This window comes from Vanacampus margaritifer, chromosome 7 (genome assembly GCF_051991255.1).
Source record: "Vanacampus margaritifer isolate UIUO_Vmar chromosome 7, RoL_Vmar_1.0, whole genome shotgun sequence".
Lineage (NCBI taxonomy): Eukaryota > Metazoa > Chordata > Actinopteri > Syngnathiformes > Syngnathidae > Vanacampus > Vanacampus margaritifer.
Genome location: NC_135438.1, coordinates 19,686,864 through 19,703,891, shown reverse-complemented (window position 1 = coordinate 19,703,891; position 17,028 = coordinate 19,686,864). Strand labels below are relative to the sequence as shown.

General features: G+C 40.8%; 1 protein-coding gene across 1 annotated transcript; it reads right to left on the bottom strand.

Moving 5' to 3' along the window:
• Window positions 1–2,644: 2,644 nt before the first annotated feature.
• chrnb3a (cholinergic receptor nicotinic beta 3 subunit a) lies at window positions 2,645–16,764 on the bottom strand. The gene is made up of 8 exons (XM_077570894.1): window positions 16,435–16,764; window positions 7,546–7,697; window positions 6,764–6,808; window positions 5,612–5,721; window positions 5,019–5,532; window positions 3,613–3,803; window positions 3,333–3,525; window positions 2,645–3,200 (listed from the first exon to the last, which is right to left on the bottom strand). The coding sequence occupies exons 1-8, from the start codon at window positions 16,493–16,495 to the stop codon at window positions 3,069–3,071; spliced, it is 1,398 nt and encodes a 465-aa protein (XP_077427020.1). The 5' UTR covers window positions 16,496–16,764; the 3' UTR covers window positions 2,645–3,068.
• Window positions 16,765–17,028: the final 264 nt, after the last annotated feature.

Sequence of the window (17,028 nt, the reverse complement as noted above, 5' to 3'; positions counted from 1 at the left end):
CCTCTGATTCCATTTCCTCACTTATTCCATGTTTCTCTTGATTTCTGTCTGTCCTTCCCCATCTGTGTTCCATCTGTCTCCATGCTCTAAGTTTATTTCCTCCCACCTCACCGTTGTGTTCTTGTACTGAACTGTCAATGCACACAGCAGAAGGCGAAGTGTCCTAAGACCATTAGAAGAACACTCGAGGCACTTTAGCGCTTGCTATTTATCACTCCTCCTTTCATTTGCTTTAGTCTTTGTGCATAACAGCTCTCACCCTCCTCTCCTTATCTCCCTTTTTGCATGTCTACTTCCAACCTCGAACTGGGCACATTGTCGTATATGTATGCTGACTGCCATCAGCTTACATTAAGAAATGGCTTTTCAGCTCTGCCTGCAGGGATGGGACTCTGGCGTGAATGTGTAAGCTTGGTTATGTACTGTATTTCTCTCCATGCACTATATAAACTGTTTTATTTACACTGCTACCATGCTTGTGTGTGTTTTTAAGTTCACTTTAAGAGAAGTATCAAGTATTCACAGTAACGTTCACATTTAAAGCCAACTTCTTTTGAGTTTCCTATAGTCAGGTGCAGTGTTAATGTTAAACTGTACATAATGTTAGAATGGGTTACAATAATATTAATGTACTTGTTTTGTTTTTTGATAAACAGTTTGGCATTCTATGGTATTGTATTTAAATGGTGGTCACTATGGTGGTACCCGAGAGCTATTAAAAAAAAAAGAGTTGAAAACCACTCTAGACTATTCAGGTGAATAAGGTCTAATACTAATATTGCAATTTTTAAATAATGTCTTAAAACATACCTTTTTACTAAGACACACTTTAGTCTGTGACTATTCTTTTCTCTTTTAAAAAAAAAATTATTATTTTATTATAAAGTGTTTTGATTGTGGGTGATTTTAATTGTAAAGTGTTTTGGGACCATGTTTGAGTTTGAGTGAAACATGAAAAAGAATAAAAACTAAACAAAAACAATAACAATAATAAACATACAACAACAAAATAAAATAGTTATAATATTTTTTCCCTTCCAATTCAATTTACTATGAACAACTTCACAGAGGCACACACATAGCATCTTCGTATTAAAAACTGCAATCATAAAGGTGTCAGATAACACAGAACAGTTATTTTTCTTCATTCAAAACAATGTGTAGTGAATCGTAATATCAACATAGCAGTCTTGTCGAATAAATTTTGTGTTAAAAAGTCCATCAACATTTTTTTTTGTCTATACTCTGAGTTATTGTTACCCAAAAAAAAAAAAAAACCTTCAGGGAATATTGTCAATAGAGTCATTCTTTGGATTTACAAAGGCTTTATGGCACTGATGAGCCTGAAGTACCTGGCATATATTTGTTTACTTACATTTTCTCTTCTTTTTTTTCTTTAGCTTTGCCCTTCCCAAACATTGTTCAACACGCATACGCACACAAACCTTTCTCTATGAGTCACATCTGTAGCTGTGAATAATAGAAGCGTGCTTAGGTCAGACTGTTCAAGTAGACAGAAGCAAGCAAGCCAGGCATTGGCCTCAGCCCTGAGCTGAAGGGAGCCGCGGAGACAGATGACATTATCCCGTAGACGACAAAGCACTGCTTAACACTGCAACGACAACATGTTGGTGTCGAAAACCTACGATAGGGCTTCTTACTAGTTTCTGGCTGGTGGGTCCCACCTCTGACCTACTGTACTCAAACAGTGCAATGACACATTGGGAGTCCGGGGGAGGGGGGCTAGATAACAGTTAGCAGGGTGGCAGGCAGCTACCATTCATCAGATAGTCCTACATTTTTTATGTTAATGAACATTAAGTAGAATAATAAAAACGTAGCGGCGTACCTAGCCTGTCCAGTATGTAACATGCACTATCCAATGTTGCTAGGTGTTAAATCAGTCCTTCAAACACGAATGTATGCTAACTGGTCGGAGTGATATCAACTCTGCTGATGCATTAGCCACAATCTTCTTCTTCTTTTTCTCACTTTGATCCACAAGTGGTGCGGGTAAATGGTAGTGATGGAGAAACCGCAGCTTTCTGAAGCAGTGAATCAATATGAAGCAATGTGTCGAAATCAGGTTCAGTGGTACCTGTTGTAAAAAGTTTCAGAACACTGGACCTCATTTCTGGTGTCAGGAGGTCTGTCAAAACTGATACTAATTTGGCTTTGGAATAGCGCTATTGTATTGTTTGTCCTTGAAATGTCTGGTAGGCTGTAAGCTAAATGAATCATATGTTCATATGTATATCCATGTTGCTGAATATGCCATACAGATCTCTGTTAAGAGTTTGTGACAGACACAATTCTTAACTTGCCTTTAAATTTTCATGGTATTAGCCTATCCTTTGGATAGTACAGCTGATGCAAAATTGCTTGGCAGTTTGACAAATTAAGGCAAACCAAGTGTGGTTGTCCCATCCATGATGTACAACAGATTATGTGCCCCTTAACAAAGGAATGCAATTCAGGAATCCCTGACTGCTGCTTATAAAACGGGAGCTGTAATATAAACTACAGTATATAAAACATAAATTCTGTAGTTCATTATTGATTGGTAAACAAGATAGCTTGTCTATGTGCCCATGAATGGATCTGCTGCCATGTAGTGGTCATTCAATGGCATTACAGTCAGTCACTCAGTAAATATATCACACGTTTTATTAAAAATAAATAAATAAATAGTTTATGTGATTACAGAGTATTGAGTGCAGACATCTTGTTAAGCATGCTGGACACAAAACAACTTAAAGCTGCAGCTGCTGTGAATGCGCTATATAAATAAAGATGAGTTGAGTTGAGTGCTGATGAATGATATTGATTGTGTGGTTTTAAACACGATGAGTGACGTTGATAAATGGTTGCTTAAAATCATGCATGCAACTATGAGCAGCTTATTGCTATTTGTCCTTGGACTTTTGTGCGCACACACTTCACACTTAATAAACTATTGGAGCCACAACTTTGTGGCTTGACTTTACTTAGTGTGAATATGAGTTTCTATTCAACTTTGTAGTCTGAAAAAAAGAAATTCTAGAACAATAGTTGCAAGTATTAGTTGATTAAGGTGAGCTGAGGTATATCCGCAAGGCTGGTGTGAAGATGAGGACTGTCCCTAATATCGACACAGTGAGGAAGGCCCACAGGAAAATCCTGTCCAGCACCTGAGCCACAAACTTCCAGTCTTGTACAACCTGTATGAATAGAAAACCCAAATTACAGCCATAATATCAAATAATTCTGTGGATGTTGCTATGTATTATTCAAGATGATGTCCTGCCACAATTATTGGCATGACTCCAAAATGATTCCTCAAAGCCACACACCTCACGGATAAAGTGCTCCTTTTTGATGTGACGACTGATGTAGCGAACAGAATGTGTGGCCTTCTCCAGCATGGCAAGCCAGGCTTGATTTTCCTCCTCCTTCCCTCTCTGCTGGCCAGGAGCTCCCTTTCTTCCTATTCCTCTGCGAGGTTTCAGCTCAGGACTACTTATCTCGCTATCCGAGTAGTGGTATCTATAAGCAATGCATACATTGTATGTCATAATTACACCCCATAAAGTGGATGTTTTATTTATTTTTTTATTTTTTTATTTTTTTTACCTGTCAGTGTGCCCCCGCATACACAGCAGCCTGGGCAGTCTCTGAAGGAAGAGGGTCTTCACCCAGGGGGCCATCGGGTGGTAGGTTGCAGAGGAGCGATGGTGGACGTTAATGACAAAAACGGTTACAATGATGGAGAAGGTGACGAAGATCATAATAAAAAGCAAGTATTCTCCAATTAATGGGATCACCTGGGGCAAGGAAAGACAAAAAATGTATCAGAGAACATCCTGTGAGTTACATCATCCATAGTCAATATTTAATTACATGTAGGGATGTGTTGCGGAAATTACTACATTATATAATAATTGCTTGTATTCCAGTTGCAATGCATCAGACACGTCCACATTAAAATTTAGCAGTAATAAATGTAATAATAAAGCATATATTTGTGAAGACTGGGATCAAGTTGTATTTTACAATTTCAAAAATGCGCAAAATTTCACAAGTTACTACTGTCAAAGACTAGATAGATATTAATATGAAAAGAAAAATGCTGAACTGTCAATAATGTCTTACAAATGCAATTATGCCATCAAGTGGCAGAAAAATGAACTTAAAATAAATCAATGTCACACTCATTTATTACAGTACAGTACATATTTTTTAATTCTAACTAAATTTTATTAATTATTATGAAATTACTGCATCAATCACTAAAAGATGCAGCCATATTTCTATTTGTTTAACATTTTTTTTCCACTTATATGTTCACAAGAGTATGAAAATGTATTTAAAAAAATATATTTTATTGTACATTTACAACAGATGCAACATTTCTGATCAACCATGAGTTAACTATTGAAGTCATTCGATTAATTACGATTAAAAATTGAAATATACATATACACATATTAATATATATATATATATATATATATATATATATAATTAGCAATTGGTGTGTCCCGATATTTAGGTACTGGTGGCGGCACTAGAAATTAAAGAATAGAAAATGTCAATTTTAAGGAAATTTTCTCTATTAGGCTATACAGGTCGCTATTTAAAATTATCTGTCATTGTTTGTTTTTGGAAATTGTAAGTATAAGTACTAGTGGACTTCGCCTACTGCCTGAAGCCAGCTAGAATTGGCTCCAACACCCCCTCAACCCTTGTGGGGAATAAACGGTTCAGGAAATGGATGGATGGATGGATGGATGGATGGATGGATGGAAGTACTAGTGGTATCGGTATTTGGTATCAGTGACTATTTGAGGTTTATCAGCATTTCTTAAAAGTTTTTAGTCAATGTATTTCACAGATTTTCACTATTAACAGGCTGGCCCGGTCCCTTTCCTCAACAAATACAGGGGGTCAACTCTACTCAGATTTTAAGGGAGCTACAAGTGATTGAAGCCTTAAGTAGTATGTAATATGTATCGGTCTGAGTCCTCAGACCTTTTTACCTTTGAGGACGAAGGGATGATTTCCTCTATAACCAGGAGGAAGACAGTGAGTGACACCAACACAGATGTGGAAAGTGACAGTTTCTCTCCTTCATCTGACGGTAAATAGAAGACCAGCACAGTCAGGAAGGAAAGACCGAGGCACGGGATGATGAGGAAGAGGGTGTAGAACAAGGGCAACCTCTTGAGGATGAAGGAGTAAGTTAAAAAAGGGTACCAGTACATCCCGTCCCTCCTGCTTCCCTTCATTCCTGTTGCATTGAGGATTTGCCACTCGCCATTGTCAAAAAAATCTTTGCGGTCAACATAATGATCCACCAGAACCAGATCAACCATGTTGCCATCGTACGTCCAGGAGCCAAACTTCATGGAGCAGTTTTGGCGGTCAAAAGGAAAGAAGGTGACATCCATGGTGCAAGCGGACTTGTAGCTGGCAGGTGGGGTCCACGTTATCGTCCCATCCCACCGAACGATGGCTTTTGTCATCAGGGAACCCTCGAAACGACCATCCGCGCTAGTAATTGATGGGAAAGGGATTGGAACGAAATATTTCTTAAGGGTGAAAAAAAAAGAGAACATTGTGTATAACTCACTTTTCATACAGGACAATGTCTGGCAGCCATAAAGTCTCTGAAGGTACTCGGATGGATGTAATACCACCATATTCATCTGGATTCCATTTCAGCTTGACATCGACCCATTCCTTAAAAGATGTGTGATAAATAAGTTAACATTTCCACAACCACAAGATGGGAAGGACTCTGGATCGTGTGTCAGTATCTTGAAACTTAATAGAAATTAAATGTCCATGTTATTTACATCTGGGGGGAATCATTTGTATTCATGTTGTATCGAAAGTGTTGTGAATTAAAAATCTCTTTTCATTTAAAAGATGTAAGTGCATCAGTACAGAACAAAAAGTATCAAAAACTTTGAAACGGTTTGATGTTGCTGACGATTAGTTTTTTCTTGGAATTATCTTAGATAGCTTGGAGAGCTTTTACATGTTACATAATAAACATAGCAAAAGCTACAAATACACTTTTTAGATAATCTCTTTGAAAGAAATGCCATATTTACAGTACTGACAAGTTACTTCATATTGTAAAATGATTGTCTACTTTCAACAAGAAAATCATCATCGTGCTTTATCCAATCAAATTGTAATCCCACTGAATCAAATTGTTGCACTTTAAAATAAACCCTCTTTGAATCATATCACACCCCATCAAGATACGTATCAAATTTCCTTTTATTGGTGCAATGCACACCTCTAACATTTACGATAGCTCTTATGGGAAAATATTCCTAAATCCAAAAAGTTGGAGGCAGACAAGCATACTCGAACAGATTATGTTCAACCTTTCAGGTTCCACTGTATGTTTTCTTTTCTTTTTTTGTTATTCAGAACCATGGACAGCGGTTTTAGAGCAGTTCAGCTGTATGTTCATGATCATTGGCATGCTTGTTTATTGGTTTATTAAAATTGATTCTGAATGCCATTCATAGTTAATCAAAAATATCATGTGACGTCATATAAATGCTACCAATGACTGGCTCATAATGTGATTTTTACACAGTAAACAAGCCTGATTGGCTGCTTAATACATCTTTGTCCTCCGCCCTCTTTATCACCAGCTCTTCCTACACATTGAGTACTATTTCATCAACAAAATTATGCATTGAAAACTCGGCATCCCAAAAGGTATATCATTTCTTCAGTCTCCAGTTAGGCTGATGTGTACCTGCCAAAGCCAGACATTTGTAGTCATCAGTTGGTTCTTCTCATCCTGTTGGAACAAAGGGCACAAAGTTTGTTTTTTCGTCAGATCAACCACTTGTCTGAAGGAAAAGTAGTGCTTTGGCAACGTTTTGTGACATTTATAGGCAGCTACAAACCTTTATAAGGTGTGGTGGCAGTTACATGCGTTTCTTTTTTTTTTACTATTTTATGAAAAAAAATACAGTACATTTTCAAATTATTTTATACTCAACAACTTTATTGGGATTTAGCAGTTATTGTTTATCCCAGTACTGTATAATGTAAATGTTTCTAAAATGTGCATGTCTTTTTTTTTTATATATATATATATATATATATAAATAAAATTGAGCATTTTGGAAAATAGCTCTTTAAAGCTGCTCAATGTAGAAATTAGCATCAAATTTTCTTTACAATAGCCTTTTTATTTGACCATTTAGGACTCAAACATCTTCTAATTAGTAAATTAACACCTTACCTGTTCACAATGGGTACTCCTACAAGCCTTTCACCATACGTGTTCAGACTGGACTTAGGTTAAAGTTTCCCACTCAGTCTGTGGATGTGACATGTGTGCATTGTGTACGTGAAGTAGGGAGTGTGCAATTTCATTTTTTGGCCACAAGTGACAGTAGCGATTTGAAATTCAATTTCCTGCATTGAGCAGCTTTAATTACAAACACATTAGTAGTATATACGGTATATACATATTGCTGCTAATGCCTTGTATCACTGTCGGCTGTTATTGATGTGTTGCGTCCTCACCACATCCACCAGTTGTGAGATCTTGAGTCCAAAGCGCACAGTAATGGTGTCATTGGCATGCTGCACAGGTCGAACCCACTTCTGATAACCTCGGAACAGATTCCTTAGTAAGGAATCCTCTAACTCGGCCAGTGACACAAACTCATCTTGAGCTGGAAAGAAGAGAAAGAAAGCCAAAATTAAATTACAATTCATTGCTTGTGTATTGCATACATGGCTGCATTGTTGACCTCAGCCATCATCTTGCATCAACTCTACACATACATGTACTGTATATAACAAAAGCGCGACTGGTTGGTCATGTAATAGAATATTGACCTTTGAATTATTATTATTTTTTAAACATTGTTATTTCTAAATGCACCTAATACACGTCTAAAAATGAAAAGCAACACAAAAAACAGACACATCTCACTCATGAGCTATTTTTAGAACACACCCACGAGCTACTCATGTGGTCCCTGGTGGGCTACCTGGTACCAGCACACACCTCTGCTCTACAGCAACTGCAGCCTTGAGTCAAATCCTGCGAGTACTGCAGCCATGAAGGGACTACAGGTCATTTACTTAAACCTCTGGATTACTTCACTTTTTTCCCCTTCTATGTCATTTTACACATTACACGCAACGCGAAAGACAATCAATCTACAAGAGCCTCACAAGCAAATGAAACGATGTGGTGAGGAAGTGCCAGTGTCAGGCAAACTGAGCCATACTGTCAACTTTGACAGCTGGTCACGGCCGAGCAAAAGCGTCGGCTCTCCCAAGGCTGACAAAATGATCATGCTGACATGATCACCTCAGACAGAAGCATAGCCAGGGGAGAAGAGTCGAGTTGCTCGGTGAAGTCAAGCACGAGACATAACAGTCGCTTAAAGAGACGCTCAAACTGAGCGAGAGACAGCCGGTAAAGGAAGGCTGCTTCTGCTTTAGAAACTCTGAGGGAAACATCTTGGAGACATCAGCCCTCTCAGGCTAACAGACAAAAACACATTGTGCACGGTGTTCTCTTAAATACAGATTGACTGTTTTAGGGGTCAACTGGGATGCCGAGACACCAACAACCCCAAGCGATAATACGAAATGCAGATGGGTTGATGGAGACTGCTTCATAGTTTTCCACTGACATTATTTGTTCCGGATTTTTTTTCTTGCACCTTACCAGACACTTTCCATTCAATCCTGTTGAAGACAAGGGTTGCGGAAGAGTTGAGTCTATCCTAGCTAACTTTGGCGGGAGGTGTGATACACCATGGACTAGTAATCTAAATAACTGCAAGACACACATAAATACATTTGTATATTATCTCACAAAAGTGAGTTCATTTATTCAGATACCACACTGAATAAATTACTTGACACAATGAAAAGTAGTCACTGCACAGCTCATATAATAGTCTAAATGTATTGTTCCCTCAAAATATCTCAAAATATCGCCATTAATAGCTAAACTCTTGACAAGAAAAGTGCATACACCCCAAACTGAAGTTCACCATAGATTCACAGGTTGCTGATTGGAGTTTAGGATGCCCCATAAATGTTCACTAAGGTTTCACCTGGTTTCCGCCACCCAAGCTTGACACCATCTGGACCAATTAAGTTAATTTTTTGTGTCATCAGACCACAGGTCTCCAGTAATCCATGTCCTTAGTGTGTTTGTCTTCAGCAAACTGTTTGGGTTCTTTCTTGTGCATCATCTTTAGAGGAGGCTAATTTTTACAGACCAATTTGATGTAATAATAATAATAATAAAAATAATTTATCAGCACCTTTCATGTTTCCCAAGGACAGTTTACAGGGGCAGAGACAAATAATTAAAAATAAATGGATTAATAAATATTTTAATAAATTAATACATGAAAAGGTGCAAAATCAATACAGTAAAAGGAAAGACTGGCAGGAAACGTTAAGTAGAGTAGTCAGTCCGGAACAGGTGTGTTTTGAGTCTTGATTTGAAGGAGGAGAAAGAGTCGCTGTTTCTGAGGTAGGGTGGCAGAGTGTTCCAGAGCTGGGGGGCAGTGCGACTGAAGGCTGCGGGTAATGATGTTGATGTGCTAGTGGAAGGAGAGTGAGCTGTTGAATATGACACCCAGACTCTTTACCTGGGGGGAGGGGGAGACTGTGTAGCCGTCGATGGTCAGGAAGAAACTGTTGACTTTGGAGAGATTGGATTTGGTGCCAAGGAGGAGTACTGTTTTATTGCAATTAAGTTTGAGAAGGTTTGCGGTGAACCAGGTTTTTATTTCAGAGAGGCAAGAGGTGAGGGAAGGGGGTGGAAGTGTGGAGTTGCGTTTGTTAAGAGAGGTAGAGCTGGGTGTCATCCGCGAAACAGTGGAAGTGGATATTCAATTTGCGGAAGATGTTGCCGAGGGGCAGGAGATAAATGATAAAGAGGAGGGGTTCAAGGACAGGACCCTGGGGCACGCCTGTGGTGACTGTTGAAGGTTTGGAAGAGAAGGCTTAGTTTGACAAACTGGGTGCGGTCTGTTAGGTAGGAATGGAACCAGCTGAGGGGAGTGTGGGAGAGGCCAATGGAGGCGAGTCTGTAAAGAAGGATGGGGTGTGAGATGGTGTCAAAGGCTGCACTCAGATCAAGGAGGATGAGAATGGAGACAGAACCAGTATCAACTGCGGTGACGAGGTCGTTGGTGATTTTTATTAAGGCGGTCTTGATGCTGTGACGGGGGCGGAAACCAGATTGAAATGGCTTGTAGAGTGAGTGGAGAGATAAATGAGAGTGAAGTTAGATGGCGACAGTTTTTTCAAGAATTTTGGAGATGAACGGGAGATTTGAAATGGGACGAGGGTTATTGTAATTACTGGGGTCTGAAGCGGGCTTCTTTAGTATGGGGGTGACAGCTGCAGTTTTGAAGAGTAAAGGGACAATTCCAGAAGGGAGTGAATATTGAATGATGGCAGAAATAAGGGGGAGAAGGGAAGAGAGACAGGATTTGACAAGGGTGGTGGGGAGTGGATCAAGCTGGCATGATGTGGATTTTGAATTACTTATGAGTTCGGAAATTTCAGGGCTGGTGGGGAGAAGAAAACTGAAGAAGAGGTAATGGGGGGAAGGGGTTCAGATGGGAGGAAGGGTAGCGAATTGCAGTGGAGTTGATGTTGATCGTGTGAATTTTCTGGTTTAAGTAGTCCAGTATGAAGGTCTGTAGAATAGATGTGGGGGTAAGGAGTTGGTACTGGTGGCTGGGTGAGGGGTTCTGGGGTATCTGAGGGTTTGGAGGACGGGGGGGGTCGTGGGTGGAGCGGGGGCTGTGGGCCATTGGGTTGCCTGGTGGGCCTGCCTTGCCCCGTTCTGCTGCGTTGGGCTGAGGGCGCGGGCTGTGTTGGGGTGGGGGACGCTCCGGGTTCATGGGTTTGTTCTTCGGCCGGTGGCCCCCGCGGGGCCCGGAAGTTGTGCCCTGGCGCTGCCGAGGCCTGGGAGCCCTTGGGGGATTGTGCTTGCCCTGTCCTGGCCGGGGTCGACGGCTCCCCTCTTTGGTGGAGGTTTTTCATGCATGCCAGATCCACCACACCAGCATCTACCGAAATTCAAATACAATCTGCTTCTTCCTCTGGTCGCTGAATCGGTGGAGGATGATGTCTGTGGATCTCACTCTGCTTCATCTATCCTTCCTTCCTTTCTTTAGCCTTTCCTTTGGTCTCTTGAGGTCTCTCTAATTTGTTGGAATGTATATGCTTCTGGGGTTGGAGAAAGATTCTGGTTTGTAACCCTGTGTGTAGTAGGTGGTGTCTGGTCGGTGCTGGATTTCACTTTTCTCTGGAGTTGGGTGGCTGCGTGAGTCTGTTCAGGACGGAGAAGAGGGTTCTTGAGCTTCCCTCGTTGGATGAGATGAGGCCGGAGTAATAACTGTTTTATGTTTAGGAGATATGGTCATTGTATTGTAGGATTGTAGGATGTGTTCATGTCCGTTTTTTTTTTTTTTTTTTTTTGTATAGGTGCTCAAGTTGACGTTTTTTGGTTTTCATGGACCTGAGCTCGGGGGTGAACCAGGGGGCTGTTGTGGTGAAGGAAACAGATTGGGTTTTCAAAGGGGCAAGGGAATATAGGGTGTTGGTGAGTCAGGTATTGTAGAAAGTAACAAGCTGATCAGAAAAAAAAGAGTCAGGAAACTGTCAATTTTGGAGCAGGCTGTATCAATGTTAATGTCCTTGGTATTCCGAAATGAGATGAGACGGGGAGATTTAATTGCAGAGAGGCAGAGTGATGTATTGAAAGTGAAGAGGAAGTGGTCTGTGACAGTGAGAACATTCGCAGTGGGCTTGGAGGGGGTGAGATCAGAGCAGCAGACTAAGTCTTGTGTGTGACCTTTAGTGTGGGTTGGAAAATCGATGAATTGTTGTATGCCAAAACTGTCCAGGCAGGATGCAAAGTCTCTGGTGAGGAATGATTGGCATTGTCCATGTGTATTTTGAAATCTCCCAGCAGAATTAAATTAGGTGAGAGTGTGGATTAATGGGTGAATAATGTAGATAATTCACTGATAAAAACGCTGTGTGGCTTAGGGGGGCGGTAGACTGTAGCGATTATAGTAGGAGAAGGTCCCAGAAGCTTAATAGCAAGGCATGCAAATGTGCTGAATTCGGGAACGCAGACAGGCAGGACTTTCCAGTTCTCGAGGTGAATTACCGCGAGACCTCCTCCACAGCCGTTCCCACGGGTACGCCAAGTGTAAACAAAACTTGGAGGAGTAGATTTGTTTAATGCGGAAAAGTCATTTGGAATTTGCCAGGTTTCAGTTAAAAAGAGAAAGTCAAGTTTGAGGTCAGTGAGAAGATCTTGAATGATCCTTTGTTAGTGAGAGAGCGGATTTGAGCAGACCAAAGTTAACAGAGGAGGTGTCAATTTTGACGGAAGCATTAGCCGACTTAGCTGGGATGGCTAGCACATGATGGTTCACAGTTCGGTCTGAGTTTTCCGGCGAGCGGCGAGAAATGGACCAAGTGGAGTTAATTGTGCCAGAGTGGTTGCGCTGAGTGTGTCTGCGAGAACCACAAAGGATGTAAGGCTGGCGAGGAGGGTGAGCGATGTCCGGTGATGCAACGCCAGTGGCGTAACTTTCATATTCCAGCGGATCTGAAGTATGTCGGCAACTGAATATTGGAATAGTCCTGCCACAGGATGATAGCAGAGCAACGAGAAAATCCAGGAGAGTCCGAACCAGGTGAAAAGAAGGTAAGACAGCATAGCGAGGTAGTGACAGGTAAGCATCAGGAGCCGGTGTCTTGGCAGCCGGTATACAGTAGCTTACGGCGTTAGCCCGTACACTAGTGAACAACAATACAGGATCGTCGACTACACGAGAGAAGCAGCAGTAGTTCCCTCGAATGTGATGAGGCAGGGTCGATAGATTTAGCGAAAATACAAAAATAACTTAAAAAACGATACCTGCGAGCAGCAGCAACATTGATGTGTGTGTGTGTATTTTTAAACAGCTCTTGCATTGATGTAATTACTGTATACTGTATTGTCTATTTGTCCGTGGTTGTGATTGGTTAACGTAGCTTGTGTTGTTGTTTTGCTGTTTTGACCATTGTGCCTTCACTGTTGCTTTCAAGCAGATGACAGTGGGATTCACTGGTCACTAGAAGCAGTACACAGTAATTGTCCTGAAGTTACACGACAGAGGACGCCACAATAAATCAGCAGTAACCCAAGAGCTCTGCATATTCAGCAGCGTAAGACATTGGTGCTTTATATTGCAGCGCAGCGACAAACACTCATCAACAGATGAGGAGTGCAGAGAGCTGATAAGCAAAGAGTGAGACGGTTTGACCCACAGTGAATTCCCAGTGGTGTCTGAGAGCGACAAGAAAAGATTGGTATGGAAAGGGAGGTTAACTGCATTTAGGAGAGTCAGAACAGACAACACAGAAACCCTTTTTTCTCTCTCCCAGATTCCTTTTATGGATTATGAGAAACATGTTTGAGTTTAGTTTATTAAAAGGACAGTGTGCAGTAACATTAAGAAGATGGCTGCACCAGATTTAGCACAATGCTAGTTTCCATCTGTAGTCCCCATAAAATAAGATGCAAGAGCAAGTTAAAATTACATGCAAACAACATACAAAGTGCCAAATGCATAGTGTTGTATCATCAAATTACAAGTCTTAAAAAGTTGGGGATAGGAGGTATCTGGGGGCTGGGGGGCGGCGGGGGCTGGGCTGTGGTGGGTGGCGGGTGTGGGCAAGAGGGAGCGTGGGCCGTGGGCCTGCCGTGCCCCGTTCTGCTGCGTTGGGCTGGGGGCGCGGGCCGTGTTGGGGTGAGGGGCGCTCCGGCCTCCTGGGTTTGCTCTCTGGCCGGTGGCCCCCGCGGGGCCCGGGGGTTGTGCCCTGGCGCTGCCGAGGCCTGGGGGGCCCTGGGGGATTGTGCTTGCTCTGTCCTGGCCGGGGTCGACGGCTCCCCTCTTTAGTGGAGGTTTTTCATGCATGCCAGATCCACCACACCAGCATCTACCGAAATTCAAACACAATCTGCTTCTTCCTCTGGTCGCTGAATCGGTGGAGGCTGATGTCTGTGGACCTCACTCTGCTTCATCTCTCCTTCCTTCCTTTCTTTAGTCTTTTCTTTGGTCTCTTGTGGTCGCTCTAATTTGTTGGAATGTATATGCTTCTGGGGTTGCTGAAAGATTCTGGTTTGTAACCCTGTGTGTACTAGGTGGTGCTGGATTTCACTTTTCTCTCTTTTTTTTATCACTCCACTGGTCTCCTGACAACTTCACGACTATCGGGATTCTGAAGTGTCCATTATTTTTTTCGATTTGGTGATAAATCAGATTAAAAGATCATTTCCATGCTTTATTCAAAAACAGGATATTGTTTCATATTGACAGTACAGTCAAATAAATGTACAAACATAAATTGCTTATGATTCAGTTTGGTTGGCAATATGTCAGAACATGGGCATAAATGTTGATCATTATTTTACAAAATAGCAGATGTTGCTGATTTTGGTTCAACATAATAGATAATCAGTCTGTTTGCATGGAGGACTGCAAAAATCTGACAATAGAGGTTCAAAAATTGGGAAAATTTGGACAATTTTAAAGTTAAATAATTGATTATCAATGGATTAATTTGAGAATTGATTAATTAATTATTAACTAAACATCAAGTATGTTAATTATGTGTCAATTAATTGATGAATTGTTGGAGTAGATGAATGAGTAGTCAAAATGTGAAGCGCTTTGAGGGCCTTGTAAGGTGGAAAAGTGCTATATAAATGAAGTACCATGTAGTATGATGGTGAATTACAATTCACTAAGGACTAATAAGGGTTCAGTCCGACTTGTGACCTATCACTTGAAGGTGTGTGCACACGTTTGTATCCAAATAGTCCATTATCTCATCCAAAATGATAGGGTGTATTCAAAGCTGTCTCTCTGTATGTTTATGTGTCTGATGATAAATAAATGCTGATTTCAGTCTCTAATGGATTTCACCCCATTGCATCACATCTGTCATCTGAAACACATCTGCCTCTGGATGTAGTTACATCTCAACAACTTCAGTTCACAAGCGCAAAAAATATTAATAATAATCACATTTGGTTGCCGAAGAGGCTGCGTCCTCCATCACCTGACTCTATTTGACTATGTGTGTGTGATTTAGGACAGAGGTGAAGGGCAGCATATTGATTGGACTGCAGCGTGAGTTAGCTGAGGGGGGATGTGGTTGATTCTCTGTGGACAAATCATGACACATTAGTGTGTTTTGGTTGTGAGCTACACTACATAATGAGACAAGATAGCACACACAAAGGTTTTGTTCATGTGTGTAAACAGCGTCCCCCAAAATAAAACAATCATACTATCTATCCCCTTGGACACTGCCACCATCTGCTGCTCGTTATGGAGCCACAGTGGGATGTACCACTGACATGAGAATTGGGAACACTGAGGGGAGCCCTTTTTCATTTAATTAAAGACACAAATGTTCTTGCAAAGGCTTTTTCATATTGTTGTTTTTGTTTATTATCTTGTAAAGACTGTGCTTTGTTTACCCATAACCCACTGACATATCTTTTTGCAAAGATTAATAACCTCATCAATTTCAGCGCCCTTGAATGCTTCATTTTGTACAAAAATGTCTTCACGTGCAGGTGATTGTTTGTTGAAAACTCATCCGGAAATGAACATGTGGTAAACTGAGTATTGTCACATAGCCGACTGTATGAGCTTTTATTGGGATGGTCCAAAGGGGAGAGAACATTTTCTCTCTTTACAATTTGGTGTTCTATCCAGACAGTGGAAAAGTCTGGATAGTGTGATGGGACTTTGTGTTTTGAGGGGACACACAACTTGCTGACAGTGACCATGTAAATATGAATTGGACCTTATTTCTGGAAACACACTTATCTCTGCCCCTAGAGACTAATGATGTGTCCCAGTTCTTGAACTACCTGTAATGTAAAGTGACTTCAAAGTGACACAAATTAACACACCCCTTCTGTTGTACTATATAGTAATTTATTATTTATGAACATATTTTCCTATTAAAAAGTGATTTGTGAGTGTATAATATGTAAACAAGCTATGTCACGTGTTACTTGTCATTAAACCAGATAGTCGGGAAAAACACAAACAGTATGTACAACAACATATTAACTGTATTTAAAACGTGATTCCAATCTCAAGGTCAGTAAAATGGAAGGTAAAATGCAACATCGTGTTAGTGACATTCATATATTGAATGTGAATGTTAATAATTGGGCAATGTTGCCTAACGTTGACTGCTAAAAAACAAGGATCATAACATTTCTCATTTGGATCATTACAATTCTCATTAAACAAAAAAAACAAAAAAAAACATAACGTGATGAGAAATGCCGAGTTGGAGAGTCACGCTGTCAAACCTAAACATGCACACTCTTACCTTGTCCAGCAACCTTGTCAGCGGTCAGGAGCGAGCACAACACAACCAGCACAAACTTCATCGTGCGTTTGACAAAAACTCGACTTGATAAGTCCTCCAATTTCAAACCATATTTCTGCAGCAAGCAGGGGTATCTATCTGCCTTGACGCTCAGTTTCAATCCACTACGCACGTCTTGGCTGCGATGTTGTGAAGATGCTCCCCGCCGGTTCTGTCACCAAACCCAGCGTCTCCTTGCGAGGGTGTCGGCAGCTCTCGAAGGAGGAGGCAATGGACGAGGAAGAGTAGGAAGGGGCTGGCCCGTGCAAGATGGAGAGAGAGAGAGAGAGAGAGAGAGAGAGAGAGAGAGAGAGAGAGAGAGAGACCCTGTCCACTGTGTGTGTCCAGTAGAAAAAATAATAAATGTACTCGTCCTCCCTCTGTGAATTAACACGATATGTCACGCCATGACTTTGATTGTTAACCTGTATTATATTAAATATTATATATATATATATATATATATACGTATATATATATATATATATATATATATATATATATATATATATATATATATATATATATATATATATATTTATTATTTTAAAAAAT